The sequence below is a fragment of the Mesoplodon mirus genome (assembly GCF_964341445.2).
Source record: "Mesoplodon mirus genome assembly, chromosome: 12".
Lineage (NCBI taxonomy): Eukaryota > Metazoa > Chordata > Mammalia > Artiodactyla > Ziphiidae > Mesoplodon > Mesoplodon mirus.
This window is the reverse complement of record NC_138988.1, coordinates 33,783,026-33,804,152: the sequence shown is the minus strand read 5'-3', so window position 1 is coordinate 33,804,152 and position 21,127 is coordinate 33,783,026. Positions and strand designations below refer to the sequence as shown.

General features: G+C 46.3%; 1 protein-coding gene across 4 annotated transcripts in view; it reads right to left on the bottom strand.

The window, feature by feature from the left end:
* Positions 1-12,054: 12,054 nt before the first annotated feature.
* WNT5A (Wnt family member 5A) overlaps positions 12,055-21,127 on the bottom strand; it is a 33,719-nt gene continuing 24,646 nt past the window's right edge. For all 4 annotated transcript variants that reach the window (XM_082638764.1, XM_082638765.1, XM_082638767.1 and 1 more), the window contains one exon: positions 12,055-16,891. In XM_082638764.1, the coding sequence (XP_082494890.1) occupies positions 16,433-16,891 (459 nt within the window). In that variant the 3' untranslated portion in view covers positions 12,055-16,432. The remainder of the gene's footprint in view (positions 16,892-21,127) is intronic.

The window sequence follows — 21,127 nt, the reverse complement described above, 5'->3', positions numbered from 1 at the left end:
TTTTTTCATTTGTCTTTCTGTTTGCTGTTTTCATTGAGTGATTTCCATTGTTCTATCCTCCAGATCACTTATTTATTCTTCTGCATTATTTACTTTGCTATTTATTGCCTGTAGCTTGGCTTTCATCTCAGAAAATGAATTTTCTAATTTTAATTGGCTCCTCTTTATAGTTTCTAGTTCCTTGTTACAGTGATCTGTATTTCTATCAATAACCTTTCTTAATTCCTTCAGTATTTTTATTACCTCCTTTGAACCAGGGATCTGGCAGACTGGAGAGGTATGTTTCATTGTTCCTTCTTTCAGGGGAATTCTCTTGTTCTTTTAATTGGGAGTGGTTCCTCTGTTTCATTTCTCTGACTCTATTAAGTTAGGAGAAACAGTAATCTACTGTGGTCCTGAAAGGCTATTTTTATGTGGGAGTGTCCCTGTGTAGCCTGCGTGAGTCTAATATTTTTGGTGTGAGGGCTTTCTTGAGTCTGGACACCTACCACATCTTTCCTCAGTGTGTTCTGGCCATTATCACCTTGATAGGTGGTGTGTTTGCTGTTGTGACCCAAGCTGCACTAGATGTTGAGCGGGGTGTCTTCTTTGCTCTGTGGTTGTCACAACCCTGTCTGGGGCAGGGTTTGCTCCCCAGTTGTTGGAGTAGAGGTCCCCAGGTCTCTTTCTGAACTGTAGTGTGAGGTAGGTGGGACTGGAGTGCTTCTGCTGGGAGAGGAGCCACCGAGTATTCCTTTGCAGGAGCCGTCCACCAGGAAGTGCACTCTGGAGTATCACCTGTCCACGTTCGTGAACACTCATAAAGTACACTGTTGTTGGTGCTGCCCTTGGCCCCACCTCATGGGAATGCAGGCAGTCAGCCCAGATGTCCCTCAGGCACTGTGCTCACAAAGCCTCCATTGCAGACCTACTGAAGTCAGACACCGGGACCAGCTGTAGTCACACACCTGGACCTGCCATGGAAGCTATGGGGTCAGCCCAGACCCTGGCCCCACCTCAGCATTTGTTATTTATAGGCTTTTTGATGATGGCCATTCTGAGCAGTGTGAGCTGATACCTCATTGTAGTTGTGATTTGCATTTCTTTAGTAATTAGGGATGTTGAGCATCTTTTCATGTGCTTATTGGCCATCAGTATGTCTTCTTTGGAGAAATGTCTATGTAGGTCTTCTGCCCATTTTTTGATTGGGTTGTTTGTTTTTTTTGTTATTGAGCTGCATGAGATGTTTGTATATTTTGGAAATTAAGCCCTTGTCAGTTGCATCATTTGCAAATATTTTCTCCCAATCTATCCACAGGTTGTCTTTCTTTTGTTTATGGTTTCCTTTGCTGTGCCAAAGCTTGTAAATTTGATTGGGTTCCATTTGTTTATTTTTGCTTTTTTTTCTTATTGCCTTGGGAGACTGACCTAAGAAAACATTGCTGTGATTTATGTCAGAGAATGTTTTGCCTATGTTCTCTTCTAGGAGTTTCATGGTGTCATGTCTTATATTTTAAGTCTTTAAGCCATTTTGAGTTTATTTTTGTGTATGGTGTGAAGAAGTGTTCTAATTTCATTGATTTCATGGGGCTGTCCAGTTTTCCCAACAACACTGGCTGAAGAGACTGTCTTTTCTCCACTGTATATTTGGGAAGGGACAGAGCAGGGACCTGAGTAGAGAACGGGGAGATTGCTGACACTGACTTATGCATTTTTTTTTTTTTTTTTTTTTGCCGTACACGGGCCTCTCACTGCTGTGGCCTCTCCCGTTGCAGAGCACAGGCTCCGGACGCACAGGCTCAGCGGCCATGGCTCACGGGCCTAGCCGCTCTGCGGCATGTGGGATCTTCCCGGACCGGGGCACGAACCCGTGTCCCCTGCATCGGCAGGCGGATTCTCAACCACTGCGCCACCAGGGAAGCCCTGACTTATGCTTTTTACCAACTATTTTGAAAAATTAGTCAAGAAGAATTTGTTGATTATCTACCTTTCTCCTTTTGATAAAATGAGCTTTACCAAGCTATATCCCTCTCAAGAATACCCCAGACAGGGAGCTTAGATATATGTCTGGCTACAAACTGTTAGCAGGAAGACTTTGATAGCAAGTGCCTTGTACTTTAGACTGGGTCTTATCTTATCCTTGGGAATCAAGCATGTCTGGCTGGCTGCCTTTCCTCTTTCCTTCTCTCCTTCCTTCTACTTCTCTACTATGAATTACAAATAAAAAGATATCATTTTAGTAGAAAGCCCAACATCTTCAACACAATTTGCAAGCTCTTCATGACCTCCAGCTGAACTTCCCAGCCCAGTTAGCCACTGTCCCCACCATTCTTGGTCATCTAGTCTCACTGGCCATTTTTCAGCTTCTCAAAGATGCCAGTCCACCACAGGGCCTTTGCATTTGCTGTTTCTTGTGCCTGGATTACTCTCCCCTGATGCCACTCTTCCCAGCCCTGCCTTTGCCCAAGGTATCTCCTACTTATTCACCAAGCTTCAGTGTAATTCCCAGCTCAATTTCTGTTTCTTTGAGGGAAACTTTCCCTGGTCCCCACGATTGGGTCAAGCTCCCTAGTATAAACTCTCAGAGCACCATGAGCCCTTCATGTCAGTTACCAATTGCAGTTTCATATTTATTTGTGTAATGGTTTGATTGTCTGCTTTTCCAACTATCTGCTTAATCCCGTAAGAATAGAGACAGAGTTTGCACTGGCTCATACCTGATTCCTTAGTGTCTAGCACACAGCTTTGTTATCATAATATTTTGTGAGTCAAAGGAATGGGTGAATAATTGTCATTTCATACCCAGGAAAATGTCCATTTAAGATTGATGTTTAAATAAAAATATTTTCAATAAAATAAAAACTAAGACAATTCCCATCAACTCACTAAAAGAACTTCTAAAGGCTGCACTTCTGGTACTAAGGAAAGTCAACACAGATCACAGGTGGTCTAAGAGACAAGATCTTGGCATATATGTTGGAAAATCTAAATGAACATTGACTGTATAAAATGATAACTGCAGTATCTACTTAAGGGCATTAAACAACTAAGACACTGGTCAAATAAGAGCATATACATTAGGAGAAGAAAAACTGGAATTGAAATGATCTAGGAACCTCACATTGTTTGAGAAGATGATCAAGGTACTGATTAATATTAGACTTTATTCAATATAAATATTTAAGCATAGAGGGTATCCATATTTTAAAAAAATAGGAAATATAGCTTCCAAAACAAAAAGTAAGAAAATGGAATGAGAAAAAGGAAATACAAATCACCCCGAAGAGCAAGAAAGGAAGATAAACAAAAGAAAGAAAAAGTAGGACAAATGGAAAGCTCAAAATATATGCAATCAAAATAACGAACTAACTTTTCAGTTAAAAGGCAAAGTGTAAAGATTGTCAGAGTAAAGAAAATCCAACTCCAGATGTTCAAAAGAAACACTCAAAACCTAAAGATACAGAGCAGTTGAACAAAAGGATTAAAAGAGACAAGTACCAACCAAAAGGAGACGATGGTAACCATACTGATACCAAACCCAATAGAATTTGAGGTGCAAAACATCTGGTATTGATAGGGATACTATATAATAATGAAAGTTTCTATTTGCCAGCAACATAGCAAGTGAAGAAGATGCCGTCAATTCATTTGCATCTTCAAGTCATTGCAAAAACATGTCCATGGAAAGGGAGCAGCTCTATTGAAACCAAGGGGGAAGCTCACCCCTTGGCTGAGGATGCATCAGCCAAGGGGGGATTTCGTCCCTCTTTACCACCGGCCTCAAAAAGAAGGACCTCCCCAATCTCCCCATGGCTTCACTTCCCTTGACTGCTGGCCGAGTGGACTGACTTCTGCTGCCGTTTGGCACAGTTCCTCAGTCACCCCCACTGAAAGTGACAGCTGCTCACCTGCATGTCCTTGGTCCCGTGCTCTTCCAGCCCCAGGTCAGAAACCTGAAGGAACCCAAATGCTCTGTGTGTCAAGTAAACATCCTCTGATTCTCCCTCCTCCCCAAGCTTCACCATGTGAGTCTGACTTAAATTCTTTCTTCATGTTTTCCTCCTGTACTTTTGCAGTTATCAGCACTGGGCACTGTCCCAGGGACAAAGGAAAAACCCCTTCAGAGTCCTTAGCCTGACTCTCAGGACCTAGCCTAGCAGGTCCTGCTCCCGTCGCCTCCTGCGGAGGGAGGGGTGTGATGCCGATTACCAGGCTCCTGAGCGGTTCTCCACCCTTGGAAGCCAAAACTTTGCTGAGCTTCAAGCGTGAAGTTAGCCCTCAGTGATCATTTTCCACACTTTTCACAGGGGTAATCACACGCATGCCAACCATTATTTCATGTGTCCATTTTTATATTTAAAAATGACCTTTAATGATTGCAAAAAAATCATTTTCGTCATAGAAATATTAGAATATAAAGATTAATAAAACTAAAAACTGACTTCACCACTGTGAACACTTCGGTGCACTGCTATTCAGACATTTTTCCCATACACACAAACACACACACACGAATAGTTTTACCCATTCATTTCCATTACAAAATAGAGCATTTAGTCTGAGGGCAAAAAGGAGATGAAGACCCTTGGATATCACCAAGTCAGGTGTGTGAAGCACCCCTTAAAATCACGTGCTCTCAGGACTAAGTTTTTCACTGAAAAGTTGCAAAATCAACAGCACGTTAAATAGTAAGAGAAATGGCTTTCAAATGGTTTCCCCCCAAAAGAAAATAGAGCTCTTTGAATTGGCTACCTGTGACTGCATGACAAAATGCCTCACTACCCCTAGACGTCACAGAATAAAGCCCTGAAATGGCATTGGCCCCATAGGAGCTGTGTCTGTGCTCTCTGAACACCTCATCAAAACTCCCTCCTTTTTTTCTTTAAATTGTGGTAAGAACACTTAACATGAGATCTACCTGTTAACAAATTTTGAAGTGTACAATACAGTGTTGTTAGCTGCAGGCACAGTGCTGTACAGCAGGTTTCTAGAATTTATTCTTCTTACATGACTGAAACTTTACACCCATTTGAACAGCAACTCCCTATTTCCCCCTCCCCCCATCATCCCCTGGCAACCACCATTCTAGTCTCTGTTTCTAGGAGTTTGACTATTTTGGATGCCTCCTGTAAGTGGAATCATGCGGTGTCTGTCCTTCTGTGACTGGTTTATTTCACTTAGCATAACGTCTGTCCTCCAGTTTCATCTATGTTGTCGTGTATGGCAGGATTTCCTTTTTTTTAACTGAAGCTGAATAATAGTTCCTTGTATGTATATACCATATTTTCTTTATCCATTCATCTGTCGATAGACATTTAGGCTATTTCCAGATCTTGGCTATTGTGAATAATGCTGCAGTGAATACGGGAGTGCGCATGTCTCTTTGAGATCCTGATTCCAATTCTTTTGGACAAAGACCCAGAAGTGGGATTGTTGGGTTATATGGTAGTTCCAGGAATTTAGACCCCAGGAATCGGACTTGAGCCGAGAAATTCTGCTGCTCTTCCTCCCCACCCCCAGCTGTGCTGATTGAACAGTGGCAGATGAATGGGCAAATCAGATCCTCACTCTGGATTATGGCATTCAACCCGGCAGCAAGGTTTCTAGAAACACAGGAGAGCTGGGAGTGCAGATCTGGAACATAGGTTTTAGTCTCATCCAAGGAGCCTAGAAAAAACAGATTCCCAGGACTCCCTTCAAGCATAATGAATCCGCACGTCCAAGGGAGGGCCCTAGCATCTGTATTTTATGAATATCCTAGCTGATTCGGGAGCTCTGTCAAATTTGGAGAGCATAGCAGAGGGCACATTCACACATTTCTGATCTGAGGTCCCCGGAGCCACCCCTATGGCCCAAGACTTCCTTGGCTTCCAGGAGACATGGCAACATCTTCCAAGGAGCTGTTGTTTCCTCCAGCTGAAGTTGGATTCTGGGGTTGTGGTCAAAAGAACCTTAACTAATATGGTCCAGAACCATTGGCACTCTAAGCACCTGCCGTGTTACAGCCTCCATTTTGCACTTGGAGGTCTTTGCTGTTCTTGTGTTGCATCTGCCTCTCTGTGGAGTGTTTTCCCACGTTTGAACATTATGCATACGAGAAACAGGGTCCTCAGAACAAGACAGCTGATTTGTGAGTTTCAAATTCTCAATGCTGGGGGAAGCTGATCTCTGTAAGATGTTTTTCTGATTTAATTCAGCACCCTGTTGACCGCAGGTGTTGGTGTGGTTAAAGGTGGTGAAGGCCGCAATTCTTCCTGCAGGTACAGCTTGAGCATCTAGTGGGTACAGGCACAGCTCTAGGCCAGTGCTTCCAGCAGAACTTTCCTCAGTGCTGGAAAGTGCTGAAACTACGCCGTCTCTTTGGATGTGTGGTGGTTAAGCATGTGAGATGTAGCCAGTGCAACTGAGGAACTGGATATTTTATTTTATTTTAATTAAATTTAAATAGCCAAATGTGGCTAATGGCTCCTGTACTGGACAGTGCAGTTCTAGATACTTCACCTGATTAATTATGCAAGGCCGGAACACCAGCTTCATGATCCAGATGAGGAAATCGATACTCATAGAGGCAAAAGGAGATGCCTGAGGTCCCCAGGTGAGACAGGGCAAGGATTCAAACCCAAATTCAATCCATGATATGATACCTACCCTCCCCCACAACCCCCCCACACACATGTATACAAGCACAGACACACATACACAATGTGTGTGAAATCCTGAGAGGGGATAAAATAAAACTGAACAGCCCATCTCTGAGGCATCAGCTCTGTTTTGGTTACAAAGCCAAAACAAAAAGAAAAGCCACAAAGCAGGACACACACTATCAATTCCTCCTAACCATGTAGCCGGTCAGGGCAACAGGCTTGGCTTCTCCTCCGGCTGTCCTGGCTCAACACGGGGCCTGTGGTCGAGTGTGTTTTATTGCATGCCGAAAACTCCAAGATAGCTCGGCCTCCAAGAACAAAAGTGATTGTGGGGTGAAGAGGGAAGGGGGCCAAGAGGCAGTCCCTCCCGCCTCCTAGGACGAGCACTGCGTCTAACAAGACGCATCCTGGCCTTTAAAACTACCGCCCAGCTGCGGAGGGGCCCTGCGCCCCGGGAAAACTCCATCACTAACAGTTATGGTCAGCCATTTAAATCACATTACACTGTAAGTGGATATACAAATTGTCAGCCCTAATGAAATTTAGGAGGAAGCAGTGGGAGAGGTGAAAACACTTAGAACTGGTTTCTTGGTTTGCGAGACCCGAATTCAAGTGGTTTAAACTGCTTGCTGAGAACGTGCTTGAGTGTGGTTTCCCTGCCGGCGCGTGGAGGCTCCCTGGGAATCACCATGCAGTCTCCTTCCTGGTTCAGCCTGGACTTGCACCTCGCAGTCGACCTCGAGGTCAACTTGGAGCGGCTCGAGGCACGAGAGGGTCCCGCTCTTTTCCGCACCTTGCAGAAGGCCTGGCGCCCAGCAGCGTCTGGGGAAGGTGGAGTGAGAGAATAAAAGCAGACAGCCTTCAGGCACAGCCGGAATCGGGAAAGTCTGAAGAGGCCCTAGGAAGGGGAATCCACCTCGAGGATGCCAGAAATCCCTCCGGAAAGACTGCTGGGGGCTGGGAGGGCTGCGAAGAATGGACCGCTTTTAGGCTTTTCTCCCAGGAATCACACTCAGGGGACAACGTGCCGAGGAGTGCACTGGAGTTGCTCATGAATTATCTGCCACTACATGGTTGATCAGGCTTCTCTCTCCAGGGTGGGAGGAGTCCCGGCGGACAGGAGGGCTTACAGATGAGGATAATAACATAAGAGCTTCTGGTTATTGAGTGGTCACCATGTGCCTATCACTGTGGGAACCCTTTTCCAGGTAATCCTCACAGGAGCCCTGCACTGTGGATGGGGTTTGCCCCTTTCACAGACCAGGAAATGAGAGCTCAGAAAGGTCAAATTTGCCCAAGATGGTGCAGGTGTTTCTGATTCTGACACTCACAGTTTTCCTGTGTTGCCACCTCATGCTGGATGGGGCACGGGGCCAGGACGTGGTAGAGGAGGATGCGCAAACGAGATGCGCTCCCTGTATGTATCCGTAAGTGGCAGAGGCCAGTTTTCGTTTGCATTCTTTTTATTCCCAAGTATTAGGGTTTGGGGCCTGTTCTCCACCTCCACGTGCCAGCAATTTCCTGGGACGCGATACTGCTGAACAGGAAACCAAACTCAGTCATGTGACCCCATCCAAACCATTGTGCACATGTCAGGAAATAAGGCCCACCGAAGGGAAGGGATTTGCCCAAAGTCACACAGCAAAGTGGTGGCCAGAGTTGGACCACTATCCAGATGGTGAAAGTGCTGTTGGGCTGGTCATAAAGCCAGGGTCTAGGTCTCTCAGGCCTGGTTCATGTGCAGAGGGAAACCTTGCCGGATGCCCACCGGGGCCTCCTGAGCAACAGTGTGTGAAGTTTCACCAGGGACTCCAAGGTGGTCTCAGCTCGAAAACTAGGACAAGTGACTCTGGGTCAGGAGTGAAATGTTAGGTTTCTAGTGTTTCTAGCCTTCCATTTTTCTCTTCCCAGTAACCCTGAGGTACTGTCATCTCGTGGATAAAACAAGGGCTCTGTAATCAGAGGGACCTGGCTTTGTTTCTTACCAGCTCTGTAGTTTCGGAAAAGACACTTAATCTTCTGGGGCTTCTGTTTCTTCTGTAAAATGTAAAGAGTAACCCTTCTTTTTGTTGGATGCCATGAGATCAAACAAAATAATGAAAAATACATAAAAAAAAACCCACCCGGGACATGTGTGCAGTAAATGGGAGCATTTGCTAATAAATCTGTGCTGCGAGTTGCACAGGTCTTATGATTTCCACTTGATAGACAGGAACCTGAGGCCCAAAGGAAGCTCACTGGCTTACGCAGGGGGGCGCAGCTTGATACCCGCAGGAAGCAAAGTGGGGTATGGTGCAGGGTGTGCCTAGGGTTCAGGGCTGCTCTTCTCAGCCTCAAAACCTTGCTCTGTAAAGAAGAGGTAGGTCCCCACCCTGCTAGTGTCATAGGTCTCTCCTGAGACATGGGAAAACATTCCTCGGAGTTTCCCAGGGATGGGGGAGGACTTGGCATGTCTGAGCTGAGGCTGAGCCCATCCTCTGCTTCCCCACCCTCTGCTTCCCCAGCCTGAGCCTGATCAAGAACCTTCAGGAGTCCCCTCCAGTGCCTTGAAGGGAGCGCCCTGCAATTTGCTGAATCAGGGAGGCTCATGAGTCATCAAAAGCTGGTGATGGGAATGTGGCTGTTTTCTCCCCATGCCAGTGGGTGATTGCTGCCACCACCACCATCATCCCTGCCACTGCTTGAGGTCCTACTCGGTGCCATGCTCTTTACTTCCATGATTAGCAATCGTCACCAACACCCTATAACGTTATCATATCCTCATGTTCCACATGAGAATACTGAATGAAGCTCAGAGGGGTTAAGTAACTGGCTAAAGGACACACAGCTAATAAGAGCAAAGCTTGGAACCAGGTTTTTTTGACTCCAAATTCTTTGTCCTACCCTCTGCCCCATGCTTAAGGTGGGTTTCTGGGGGTGAGAGAAGGGAATCCTATTGCACGTGCTGTCAGAGGAGAGAGGGGAGGTAGAGCCACTCAAACACTGTGGAATCTTGGCCCATGGGAGAGACCATTTGAAGGATGCTGCAGCAACTTCTCCCAATCTGTACAGATCTCCTTTGCAATGTGACTTTGCCACTCCTCTCATTGAGAGGTGGTGCCTATTTCTCTATCTCTTTGAATCTGGGCTGTCCGTGGGCTTGCTTTGGCCAGTAAATGCAGTGGGAATGATATAAAGTCATCCCTCCATGTCCATGGGAATTGGTTCCAGGACACGCCCCTCAGATACCAAAATGCGAGGATGCTCAGCGTTCTGTATCTGTGGATGTGGAGGGCCAACTCTAGTGTAACTGTGGATTTCAGGCCTCAAGAGGCCTTTAAGGCTTCCAGTCTCACCTTCATGGGATGTGGTATCACAGTGTGAAAGAGCCCAGGGCACCCCTTATCCTTAAAGATAAGAGACCACATGGAGAGAAAGGCCCAGCCAGCAGCCAGAACCAGCTACTGAAGTGTGCGAGAGAGGCCATGTAGGATCAGCCAACCCCTCATCCATCTGCCGGCCCTGAGTAACAGCAGCAGGACACCGGCCCTCACAGTTAACCCAGCCCGTATCGTTTACCCACAGGATCCCAAGCAAGTACAATGGTGATTGTTTTCAGCCACTAATTTTTGGTGTGAGTGTGGTGTGTTATTCAGCAATGGACAACTGATAGAGTGACTTAATTCTCCCAGCCTCGGCATCCTCATCTGTAAAATGGGCATGATGCTCACATCCGTGTCTGATAAGCTTGTCAGGGAGAGTGAAGGAGATGAAGCCTGTGAGTCTCGAGGTGCTGAGTCTAGAATGGTGTTGGCAGCATCGGCATCAAGGGGTTGCCACTGGTGTCAGTGGCTCTGGTCAGGGTCTCTGAGGCAAGAGTCGTGTGGTAAAGCCCCTCTGAGGGTCTGATGCACATAATAGCCCCTCACAAGTATTTGGCCCAAAATGTCAGTAAGGGTGAGGTTGAGAGACTCTGAGTTAGAGGGAAAACACTTGTGACAACCATGGCAAGTGCGTGAGTCTGCAGGGGTCAGTTAGGTGGCATAAATGGTTGGCTAACTGGACACAGCCAGCCTTGTCTGGAAGGCGCAGTGGCTGCTGGGATCCAGCTGAGTGTCGCTACAGGGGACCTGTGATACCATGTACTCAGGTGGCCAGCTCTTCCTGTTTTGAAGCAAGAAATCCAAATTTGAATGTGAAAATACTCATCTTTTTAAGTGCTGGCAACTAATTTGAGTATCTTTTTAATGCTTGCCAAACAACACATCTGGAAATGTGATATACACAGAGGGCCACGGTTTGTAACCTCCTCCAAACACTAAGGGGGCCTTCCTAGCACTGAGCTAGCCGCTGGGGGAGTATTTTAAAGAACACTGGCCCACCTTCCTGGGTTTAGTCTTCAGACTTACTCTATCCTTCTTAGCTAAACTATAGTGAGCTCTTCCTAATGTACTCGAACCTGCGCTCAACAGTCCAAACATGGTAACTCATGTTTACAAGAACCTACAGTGTAATACTCTCTCCCACTTTAACTGGGTGCTGAGAGGTTATACAACTTTCCCAAGGTGACAGAGCTAATGGCAATACCAGGATTGGAACCGAGGCGGTCTGGCTCCAGAGCCTGTATTCTTAATCACTGAGCCAGGCTGCCCTGTGAAGGATGCTACAGCTCCATACTCTACATGGGAAAGCTTGCAAGGGACCTCTCAGGCTCATTAGTCACCCTAGGCAAGCACCAGTCCACCACTGCGGTCAGCCTGCGTTCCCTAAGTGCTCAGAACCTCAGTTTCTCCATCTAAAGCTGTGCTTCTCACCTGGGGTTGATTCTGCACCCTGGGGTACACTGTGCAGTGTCTGGAGACATTTTTGCTTGTCACAAATGGGGAGCAGCTACTGGAATCTAGTGGGTAGAGGCTAGTGATGCTGCTAAACATTGCACAGGACAGCCCCCCACAATAAAGAATTATCCAGCCTCAGCTGCCAAAAGTGCTGAGGTGGAGAAACCTGATCTAAACACCTGGCTGGCAACCATGGCAATTTCCAAAAGGGAACCAGCAGAGAATATTCCGGGTGACTCACTCTGTTTACCTAGGACATTTTTTTTTTCTCTCCTCCAATCATTCTTTCTTCTCTTGCCCTGGTATTTCTTCACAATCCCATGTTGCTGTGCTAAATGCCTGAACTGAATAATAATCTCCCAGTACAACTCTCTTATATATTAGCAACAGAACAAATAAGAAATGGGGAAAAAATAGCTACAGGCAAAAAAAGATAAGCATAAACATACACAATAGATCCTTGAGATTTGACCATAATATCATCTACATGCCTGAAATATGCATTTTTTCCTGGATTCGCGAAGCCACAATCACACTCTAGGCCCACATCAAATTTCAACTGCCATGGACACCATCCCTGCCAAACATACACGTGACGGCACTGATTTTATAAAATGACTTTAATAGAAAAGTAGTACAAGATATGAACAAAAATAAATAATCTTTATCTATTTCTAGCCCAGCAAGTGGTACACTGCTTGTAAAATTTGTCTAAAATGCAATTTTCCTTATTCCTTTTTTGCTTTTGAAATACTGAGACAGAATGTTAATTAAATCTTCTAGATTAAAATTGATACATTTTTGGTTTTTTAAAAAAATCGTACCAACCTTTAATCATTCCACATCCATTTTTTAAAGTTGGCTAACAAGATGATGTTTTACTAACATAAAATATTATCTAGTCATCAGAGTTAAATGTAAGGTCTGTGCGAATAGGTAAATTAGAAGATTCCTTTACTAAGTTTTAATTCCTACGTTGCTGAATGTTTCCTGTATTAAGAATGCGTTTCATCATCTTACTTTCAAAGTATGGCATCTGGCTTTCACCATTCCACAGACAGGGGAGACTAACAAATACTTTCTTAAAAAAATAAATATTTTAGAAGTATACTTTACAGTGATAATGCAGTATCTTAGACCTATGCCTTGGTGCGTATTTGCATCATATATACCCTTCAAGTTATTAGTACCTTTTCTAGCTGTCTCTATTTAAATTATGGATCACTCAGTCTTTGGGGACTGTTTCTGCTAGTGATCTCTCTGAGTCAGCCAGTGACTCTCTTATTTGGAGTACTTATCCTGCTACAGTGTCATCTTCGATACTTCTGGTGGCTTGAACAATGTCTTGCAAAAACAAATTGAAAATTGTATTGGCAAAATCGTACAAGCAAAGGGTTTGCAAGGGCTACTGAAACACAGTGCCAGTCTCGGGAGGTCAGCAGCTTGAAAAACTGAACAGATACACTGGACTAAAGCTTAAAACAGTCTTCCTTTTACTTAAGCCCATAATTACTATTTTGAACATAGCTCTGTTTGTCGCTGCTTATATATAAATTTTTTGTTAATTTTCCTGTATTGGGAAGATCTTGAATGCACTCCAGGATGAGAAGAAAAAAAAATATGCTGACGCTCCTAAACCGAGTATATGTTTTTGCAATAAAGAACACTGGTCAATATACAACTGAGGAAAAACTGAAACAGATGTGAGTCCTAGAACCACAAGCGTTTGAATTTGCCCAGAAATGCTATTTTAAACACTCTATATGTTGGTCTACTGTTTTTTTGTGGAATAATGCATTCTTGGCATCCTTAAAAGGTTTCAATATGTTACAAGGTTATCCGGAAAGAAAAAAAGCAAAGGGCTAACGTATCAATCTGTGCGTCGCGGGCCAGGCTTCGCTGGCGTTTTCAAGAAGCACAGGGCTTGTATTAATTGCACTTAACACAACGAACCTTCAGTTTCCTTCATTCTCTGCAGATTGAGGCTTGCTTTTCATAAATCTGCTTTCCAAGGGGGCAAAGAGACACTCCATCCACACAGTAACTTCAAACAGAGCAGCACGCTAGCTGCAGTGGTGAACACAAGTACACTTTTTTTTTGGACTAAAATTCTGGTCATGGATAAAAAAGCATGTGCCTTTTCAGTTCTTAGCTCTGAGATGTTACAACACCAACAAGCTCTAAAACAATTAAGTTACATGCATAATGCTCGAAGAATGTGAGCAATCCTATAACCAGCTTTAAGCCATCTGCTTGATTTCTTTTTTTGAGGAACATATATAGGAAAAGTGAATTCCCCTTTTGTTCCGTTACATATAGAAATCTTTTGAAGTTCCCAAATAGTTTGGTTTTGGTAAAATTCTCCACTCGTCTATTATTCTGACATGTAGTCACCCCTAAACTATCCCTCATGTTTTCTCAAAAACTCTCCACATGAAGTATCTGAAGGACAATTGAAACCACTTACCAATATCCAAGTAACGTTTTATTTTATATTCTATCTTCCATTTGGCATAAGCCTTTCGATGTTTGTTTGTTTTTTGAACCAGTGAAATATACAAATCACACGAGACAGAAATATGTACATTAAAAGTATAGAATAAAGGCCATAGAAGATATACATAATATCTGAATGACAAGTAGAATATTTTACATTAAATAGTTTCCTTTAAAAACTAGGATTGTTAAACTCAACTCTCTTCATAAACATGAATCACTAAAAAGGAACAAAATCTGGTTTAGCAAATAAAAAGAAATTACTTCATGGTTTTTGTATAATAAAAACCAAAAAAGTGACATTTTAAACTAATTAGTGCTTCTCACTTTCAAGATCTTTTGCTTGCAATTCACTGCAACTGCAGGGGAGTGAATATCCTTGTGCAATAACAGCCACAGGTGGCTGAGGTGATCTGAGGGCCACCCATCCCCACGAGGGCTGCAGGAGATGTGTATCTTTCCAAACTTTTAAAACAACAGAAGTCTGAGATAAGAACACCTCTGATGGCACTCTTTGGAAAGGGGTGTCCTGGTTTAAAAAAATTTTTTTAACTAGCTATATGTGTTGTGAGCTGGATTTTCCTTAGGGACTCAAATAGGTACGATCAGGTCTAATGGGCACCAGTTTCCACTCTGCAAAACGCAGGAAGGAAAGAGAAATGCTGACAGTGCTTCCGAGTGTTGAATATCTCTTCATTCCCACGTCTGTGATGAGTAAGTAATGCCCTCTCCAGAAAGGGTACAGAAAAGGAGGATGGGGCAGGGAAGATAACAGAAATCTTCAAACCAACAATGCACATGAGTAAGACCTTCCGGATTCCTCAGAAACAAGGCTGCTGCTCCGTGATGCTCAGGGTGTGACGGCATCAAGGCCACAGCCCCAGCTCAACTCAGAAACCGTCTGGAAAAATCCCAATTGGATTGCAATGGAGGACAACAAGGCTCTAGGCCGAAAAATAACCCGAGTAAACTGTAAATCTAAATCACTGGCTGCACTGAGATATAATTATATTTATATTTATATATATATATATGTATATATATATATATGTATGTTATGTACAAGAGACTGAGATTTCAGGCACCATTAAACCACATTTCCCCCCTTATAAATGCAACTGTTCAAGTCCTCTAGGAACAGTTCTGGGGCACACCTGCGGGGTAATAGGAAAGCGTGAGTGGAGTGTCTAAACACAGGATCATAACAGGGAAACGCTGCCACACCTCTGTGAAGTCCATTCGCCAAGTAATGTCATTAAAACATAGAAAACTACTGCTCCTCAAAATAAACGTTATAGGGGAAAAACAGAATCCCTAAGTAGCAAACTGTTTCCCAAGCGGAGCTCCTAATGTTTCATTTCCTGTCCTACTATCAGAGGGGACGCAGTGGAGCTGCCGTTTGGAAACGTGGCCGGCGTCACAGCGCAGCAAGGCGTGGAGGAATCGGATAGGGTGCGGGGTCAAGTAGGGAGGGCGGATGTCACTTTTCCCCCTCAAACAGGTTTTCTGCTCTGGTGCAGTGCTGAACTGCACGCAATTACCTTGTAGCTCGGGCTGAGGATCTGTGAATGGAATTCATTTATTATTTTCATTGTTATCATTTATTAACCAAGTATCCCTAAGAAAATTACAGTATATTTTCCTTTACAGTGAAGCCAACCTCCCTTGCCCTTCTCCAAACAAAAAGTCTAGTACCCAGAATCACTCAGGGATCCTTTTCCAAGTGGAAACCTAATTCCCACAACAGCATCAAATCACTGACTTAATATAAGGAGTTTTTAAGTTTTCTCTTTTTTAAAAATTTCCGGGGCTTCCCTCCCTGCTCCCCAAGTTTCAGTAGCTAGTAGAATGGACCATCTGTAGATGGAATGTTTGAGAACAATGCGACACGTGAAAAACCTTTTTTCTTTAAGGGATATGAGATTTTTGCTCTTAGGCTTTGAATACCATTTTGGAAATGTTTCAGGCTGGCGGCCCCTGGGAAAGGGGCGGGGGGGGGGGTGTCTCATTGTTTTGTTTTTTTCTCAAGACCTTTCAACTTTCACCAGAGCACCGAATTCCTTTTAGTCACAGGAGCTAAATCATGCATAGATCTGTACCACCCTCTTGCAGCTGGATGCTACCTGTCCCATATGACCCCACAGCTGAGACAAAGAAAACAGTGTTTCCTTGACCTTCCAGATGTGCACACATCTAACTTAAGGTGTGCGTTATTCCCCCCTCATCCTATATACCAGCAAAAGAAGTCTTGTCTTACCTTTTCAATGATCCACAAAATAAATATTTTCTTGGTTCCCACCCCCCGCTTTTTGCCAAATAATAATTATAATATTAATAATAAACCACAGAGTTCTCAGATGGGAACAGAAAAAAAAACGGTTCCGGTTGCAATTCTTGGGGACAAAAAATAAACAGTATTAAAGACAACAACAACAGGATCACGGTACTTTCTATAAATAAGTGGGGCTGGGTGACAGGCGGGCGGCGGGGTGCCCACTACTTGCACACGAACTGGTCCACGATCTCCGTGCACTTCTTGCACTTGACGTAGCAGCACCAGTGGAACTTGCAGTGGCAGCGCTCGGTCTGCACCGTCTTAAACTGGTCGTAGCCGCGGCCGCAGCACATGAGCTCGCAGCCGTCCATGCCCTCGGACGTCTTGTTGCACAGGCGGCCCTGCGTGCCCAGCGAGCCGGTGCTCTCGTTGCGCACGCAGTAGTCGGGGCTGGGGTCGATGTAGACCAGGTCCTGCGTGGTGGGCGAGTTGAAGCGGCTGTTGACCTGCACCAGCTTGCCCCGGCTGTTGAGGCGCATGGCCGCTGCGCTGTCGTACTTCTCCTTCAGGGCGTCGCCCACCTTGCGGAAGTCAGCCAACTGCAGCCAGCACGTCTTGAGGCTGCACGAGCCTGACACCCCGTGGCACTTGCAGGCCACGTCCGCCAGGTTGTACACCGTCTGCGGGGAGAAGGGGACAGTCAGCGGGCCAACTGACCCGGGAGCCCAGACTCGGGCGGGGGCTCGGGTGACCGAGCTCCCGGGCTGGGTGGAGCCCTGGTCACCAGCTAAACCTGGGCCTGGGCTACTTCCCCCTCCTCCTCCACGACCAGAAGCCTTGTGTTGCCTTCTTTAAAAAGTCTACCAAATAAATAGGTTCTTAGCCCCTCATTATTACACATCATCATAATAATTTTTTTTTTTGCAGGGAAGAACATTAGCAGCAACTCATACATCTTGAACACTCAGCCCAGAGACAGCTGTCAGTTCCTCACCTGCGTCACCTGGCTTCATCCTCACCACCAGCCCATGAGGGAAGAGCTCTATCATCCGCATCTCACAGAGAAGGGAAGCGAGACCCAGCAAGGTGAGTTACTGCCCCAACCACTGGGGAGGGGCGGGGGGCGGGTGGGGCGGCAGGATTTGAACCCAGGCAGGTGGGCTCCAAGCCCATGCTCATGCCTTGGCCCTGGGCACCCGGCTGGTAAGTGGCAGGGCTGGGCAGGTGTCCAGCCCAGGTAGGATCAGGGTTCAAATCTTTACTCACTCTTACTATCACTACTGCTGTGTGCCAGGCACTATCATAAGAGCCTTTACACTCTTCATCTCACTTAATGGCCCCAGCAAGGTTGTAATGTGGCCTGGATTAGATGATGGCAGTGATGCAGATAGAGGGTAAGCGGCCCGCACAGGTCACACAGCTAGAATGTGGGAGAACCGGGTCTGGATCTCAGGCACCCTCACTCCTGCTTCTCGCACAGTCCCTACTCTCCACCCGCCTCTGCCTAGGCGAAAAGCAGCCATCTTGGACCCAGGCGGACCTGGGCTCTGTCCCAACTCTGTCCCTGAATTTAGGCAACAGGCCTCACCATTCTGAGCCTCCGTTTTCAATTTGCGAAGGGCACTGTGATGGCTGCCACCTCACAGCACTGTTGCAAGGATAAAATCAGGAGACGCATGAAAGTACTTAGCAGGCAGGATGCAATCAGTAAACCTGGTCTGCAGGGTGATAGTCTGGACGCTGGTCCTGGGCCCTTGCCCAGTCACCCTGGCCTCGCAGTAGCAGCACCTATGGGTCTGGCCTCACGGTGCTGTGTGCCCAGCAGTCTGGGAGGTGGCGGCTGCCTATTTATAGTGCTGACTGCCCACAGTTCCTGAGCCAGTGACCCTCCAGAGCCGGTGTGCTGCTGGCACGCTGCAGAGGGCCTGTCAGGAACCTGGAGGGCCAGAGTGAGTTAGAAGGCTGCTTCTGCCCAGAACAGCTCCCTTCTCCCTCCAGGGATGCATAGGGGCTTTCTTACAAGGGGAGCTGAAGTGTACTCCTTTGATATGAAGTGGTTCAGGCCCGCAGCTAGTCTGGAGAAGGGTTTTGCAAACCCTTCTATTTAACCTTCACTCCCCTTTGAGGAAAATCAAAAGCTAATGTCCCAAGGAGATTCTAATATGATTTCTTGGCACAGTGTCTAACTTTCCTCCTCCCACCCCCACTATCCTGCAGAAAAACTGTCTTCCCAGTAATCTCATCCACCAGAATCCAAGCACAGTTCATTGCTCCAATTATAAAATTTCCAAAAACATTCCCCCCATTTAAAAATCCAAATGTTAAATGAAATTATATTGAAGGAGCTTTTCCCACTCTCCCAAATCCCCTCTCTCCACTTGGAAATCCCTTGACCTGCTCTTCTTGGTTGCAGAGCCCCTAATGATTTCTCTCCATGAGAGAAGTCAAAGAAATCCACAAAGATGGATGAAAGCACCAAACAGGGGCACAATGGGGCCCAGAAGGGTCAGCCATACCTCTGTCCTGGAAGCATTTCTGGTCTGAGACGCTGGGCACCCGGCATGCAGAGTAAAGTGATGTGTCCCTGATGAGGACAAGACCAAAGTCCTAGGGCCCCAGAGAGGGCGGGACTGGCATGCCCACTCCATGGCGGGGGTCGGCTGCGGTGGGGAGTGAGTCCACCCACCCTGCCAGCACCACAGCAATGGGCGGTCTCGGAAAGGAGAGGCCACACTCCCCCGGAGCAATTACCTGACCCCTCATGGCACCACAGGTGAAATTCTCCAGAGTTTAGTCTTTCCCTGAAAACCGCCCCCCACCCAAATAGTTAAGATCAAATTTGAGAAGAAATAGGTTAGCTGGAATGATCTAGATAATCTTTGACTTCCCTAAGTCCTTTGCTTCTAGTAACTAAGGTATCATTTATCAAGCACTTACCTCAGCCCTTCAATTGAACCTTATGAAAATGGATGTCAGAAATGGTCAAGTATGATCCCAGTGAGGCCTACAGCGACCCCACGTGATGGCTAACGCCCATTTAACAGATGTGCAAATGGGGAAACGGAGGCTCAGAAATGAACAGACAGAACGGGATTTTAACCTAGATTTCTTTAATCCCAAAAACTATGGGCCTTTACCCTCGAGCTGTGATGCATTAGTTTCATAAAAAAAAAAAAAAGCGACTGGGCTTACAGGTCAATCCACTAATTCTCCCCACGGGCTTGAAGTGGTTCTCCAGCCTCAGTTTCCCAGTCTCTAAAATGAGGGGGTGTGGATGAGGGGCCCAAAGGCTCATTCCAGGCCTGTAGCTTCCACTCTGTGATTATCGTCCCTTTTCCTCACCCCAAAATACAGAAGAGTGAAATCTCTGACCAGAAAGTTCCTGGCACATACCTTGGGTTCTGTGAAAAAATAATGGCTCTGGTTTTCAATGCTGCCAAAGTTAGGAAAAGTTTTCACCCCTTCATTATAAAGCAGCCATAAAGTGCCATGTGTTTAACCACGGGAAAAAAGGGTCTTTTTTAACTATTGTGGGCGAGCCTTTCACATCCGCATAAGGGGAAGGAAAGAATGAAAGGGGGAGGCTGGGGCTACCTGGCGAGGATTTCCTCTCTGCACACTTCTGAGTGACTCTCCCCCCTCTCGAGAGCATCTCTCTGCACACTTCTAGGTCCCAGTCCCCCTCTCCAGAGAATATCTTTGCACACTACTCAGTGGCTCTCTCCTGTCCAGAGCATCTCTCTGCACACTTCTGAGTGGCCATCTCCCCTCTCCAAAGCATCTCTCTGCACACTTCTGAGTGGCTGTCCCCTCTCCAGAGAATCTCTCTGTACACTTCTGAGTCATTCTCTCCCCTCTCCAGAGAATCTATCTGCACACCTCGGAGTGGCTCTCCCCACTCTATAGAGCATCTCTCTGCACACTTCTGAGAGGCGCTCTCCCCTCTCCAAAGCATCTCTCTGCACACTTCTGCGTGGCTGTCTCCCCGCTCCAGAGCATCTCTCTGCACACGTCTGAGTGGCTCTCTCCACTCTCCAAAGCATCTCTCTGCACACTTCTGAGTGGCTGTCTCCCTGCTCCAGAGCATCTCTCTGCACACCTCTGAGTGGCTTTCTCCCCTCTCCAGAGCTTCTCTCCGCACACTTCTGAGTAGCTGTCTCCCCTCTCCAGAGTATCTCTCTGCACACATCTCAGTGGGTCTCTTCCCTCTCCAGAGCATATCTCTGCACACCTCTGAGTGGCTCTCTCCCCTCTCCACAGCATCTCTCTGCATACTTCTGAGTGGCTGTCTCCCCTCTCCAGAGCATCTCCAGGCAAACTTCTGAGTGGCTCTCTCTCTTCTCCAGAGCATCTCTCTGCACATTTCTGTGTGGCTGTCTCCCCTCTCCAGAGCATCCATGTGCACACTTGTGAGTCATTCTCTGCCCTCTCCAGAGCATTTCTCTGCACACCTCTGATTGGCTGTCTCACCTCTCCAGAGTATCTCTGTGCACACTTTTGAGTGGCTGTTCCCTCTCCAGAGCACGTCTTTGCACACTACTCAGCGTCGCTCTCCCCTCTCCAGAGCATCTCTCTGCACACTTCTGAGTGGATCTCTCCCCTGTCTAGAGCATGTCTCTGCACACTACTCAGCGTCGCTCTCCCCTCTCCAGAGCATCTCTCTGCACACTTCTGAGTGGATCTCTCCCCTGTCTAGAGCATGTCTCTGCACACTTCTGAGTGGATGTCCCCTCTCCAGATCATCTCTCTGCACACTTCTGAGTGGGTTTCCTCTCACCAGAGGACGTCTTTGCACACTACTCAGTGGCTCTCTCTGCTCCACAGAGCATCTCGCTGCACGCTTCTGAGTGGCTGTCTCCCTTCCCCAGAGCATCTCTGTGCACATCTCTGAGTGGGTGTCTCCAATCTCCAGATAA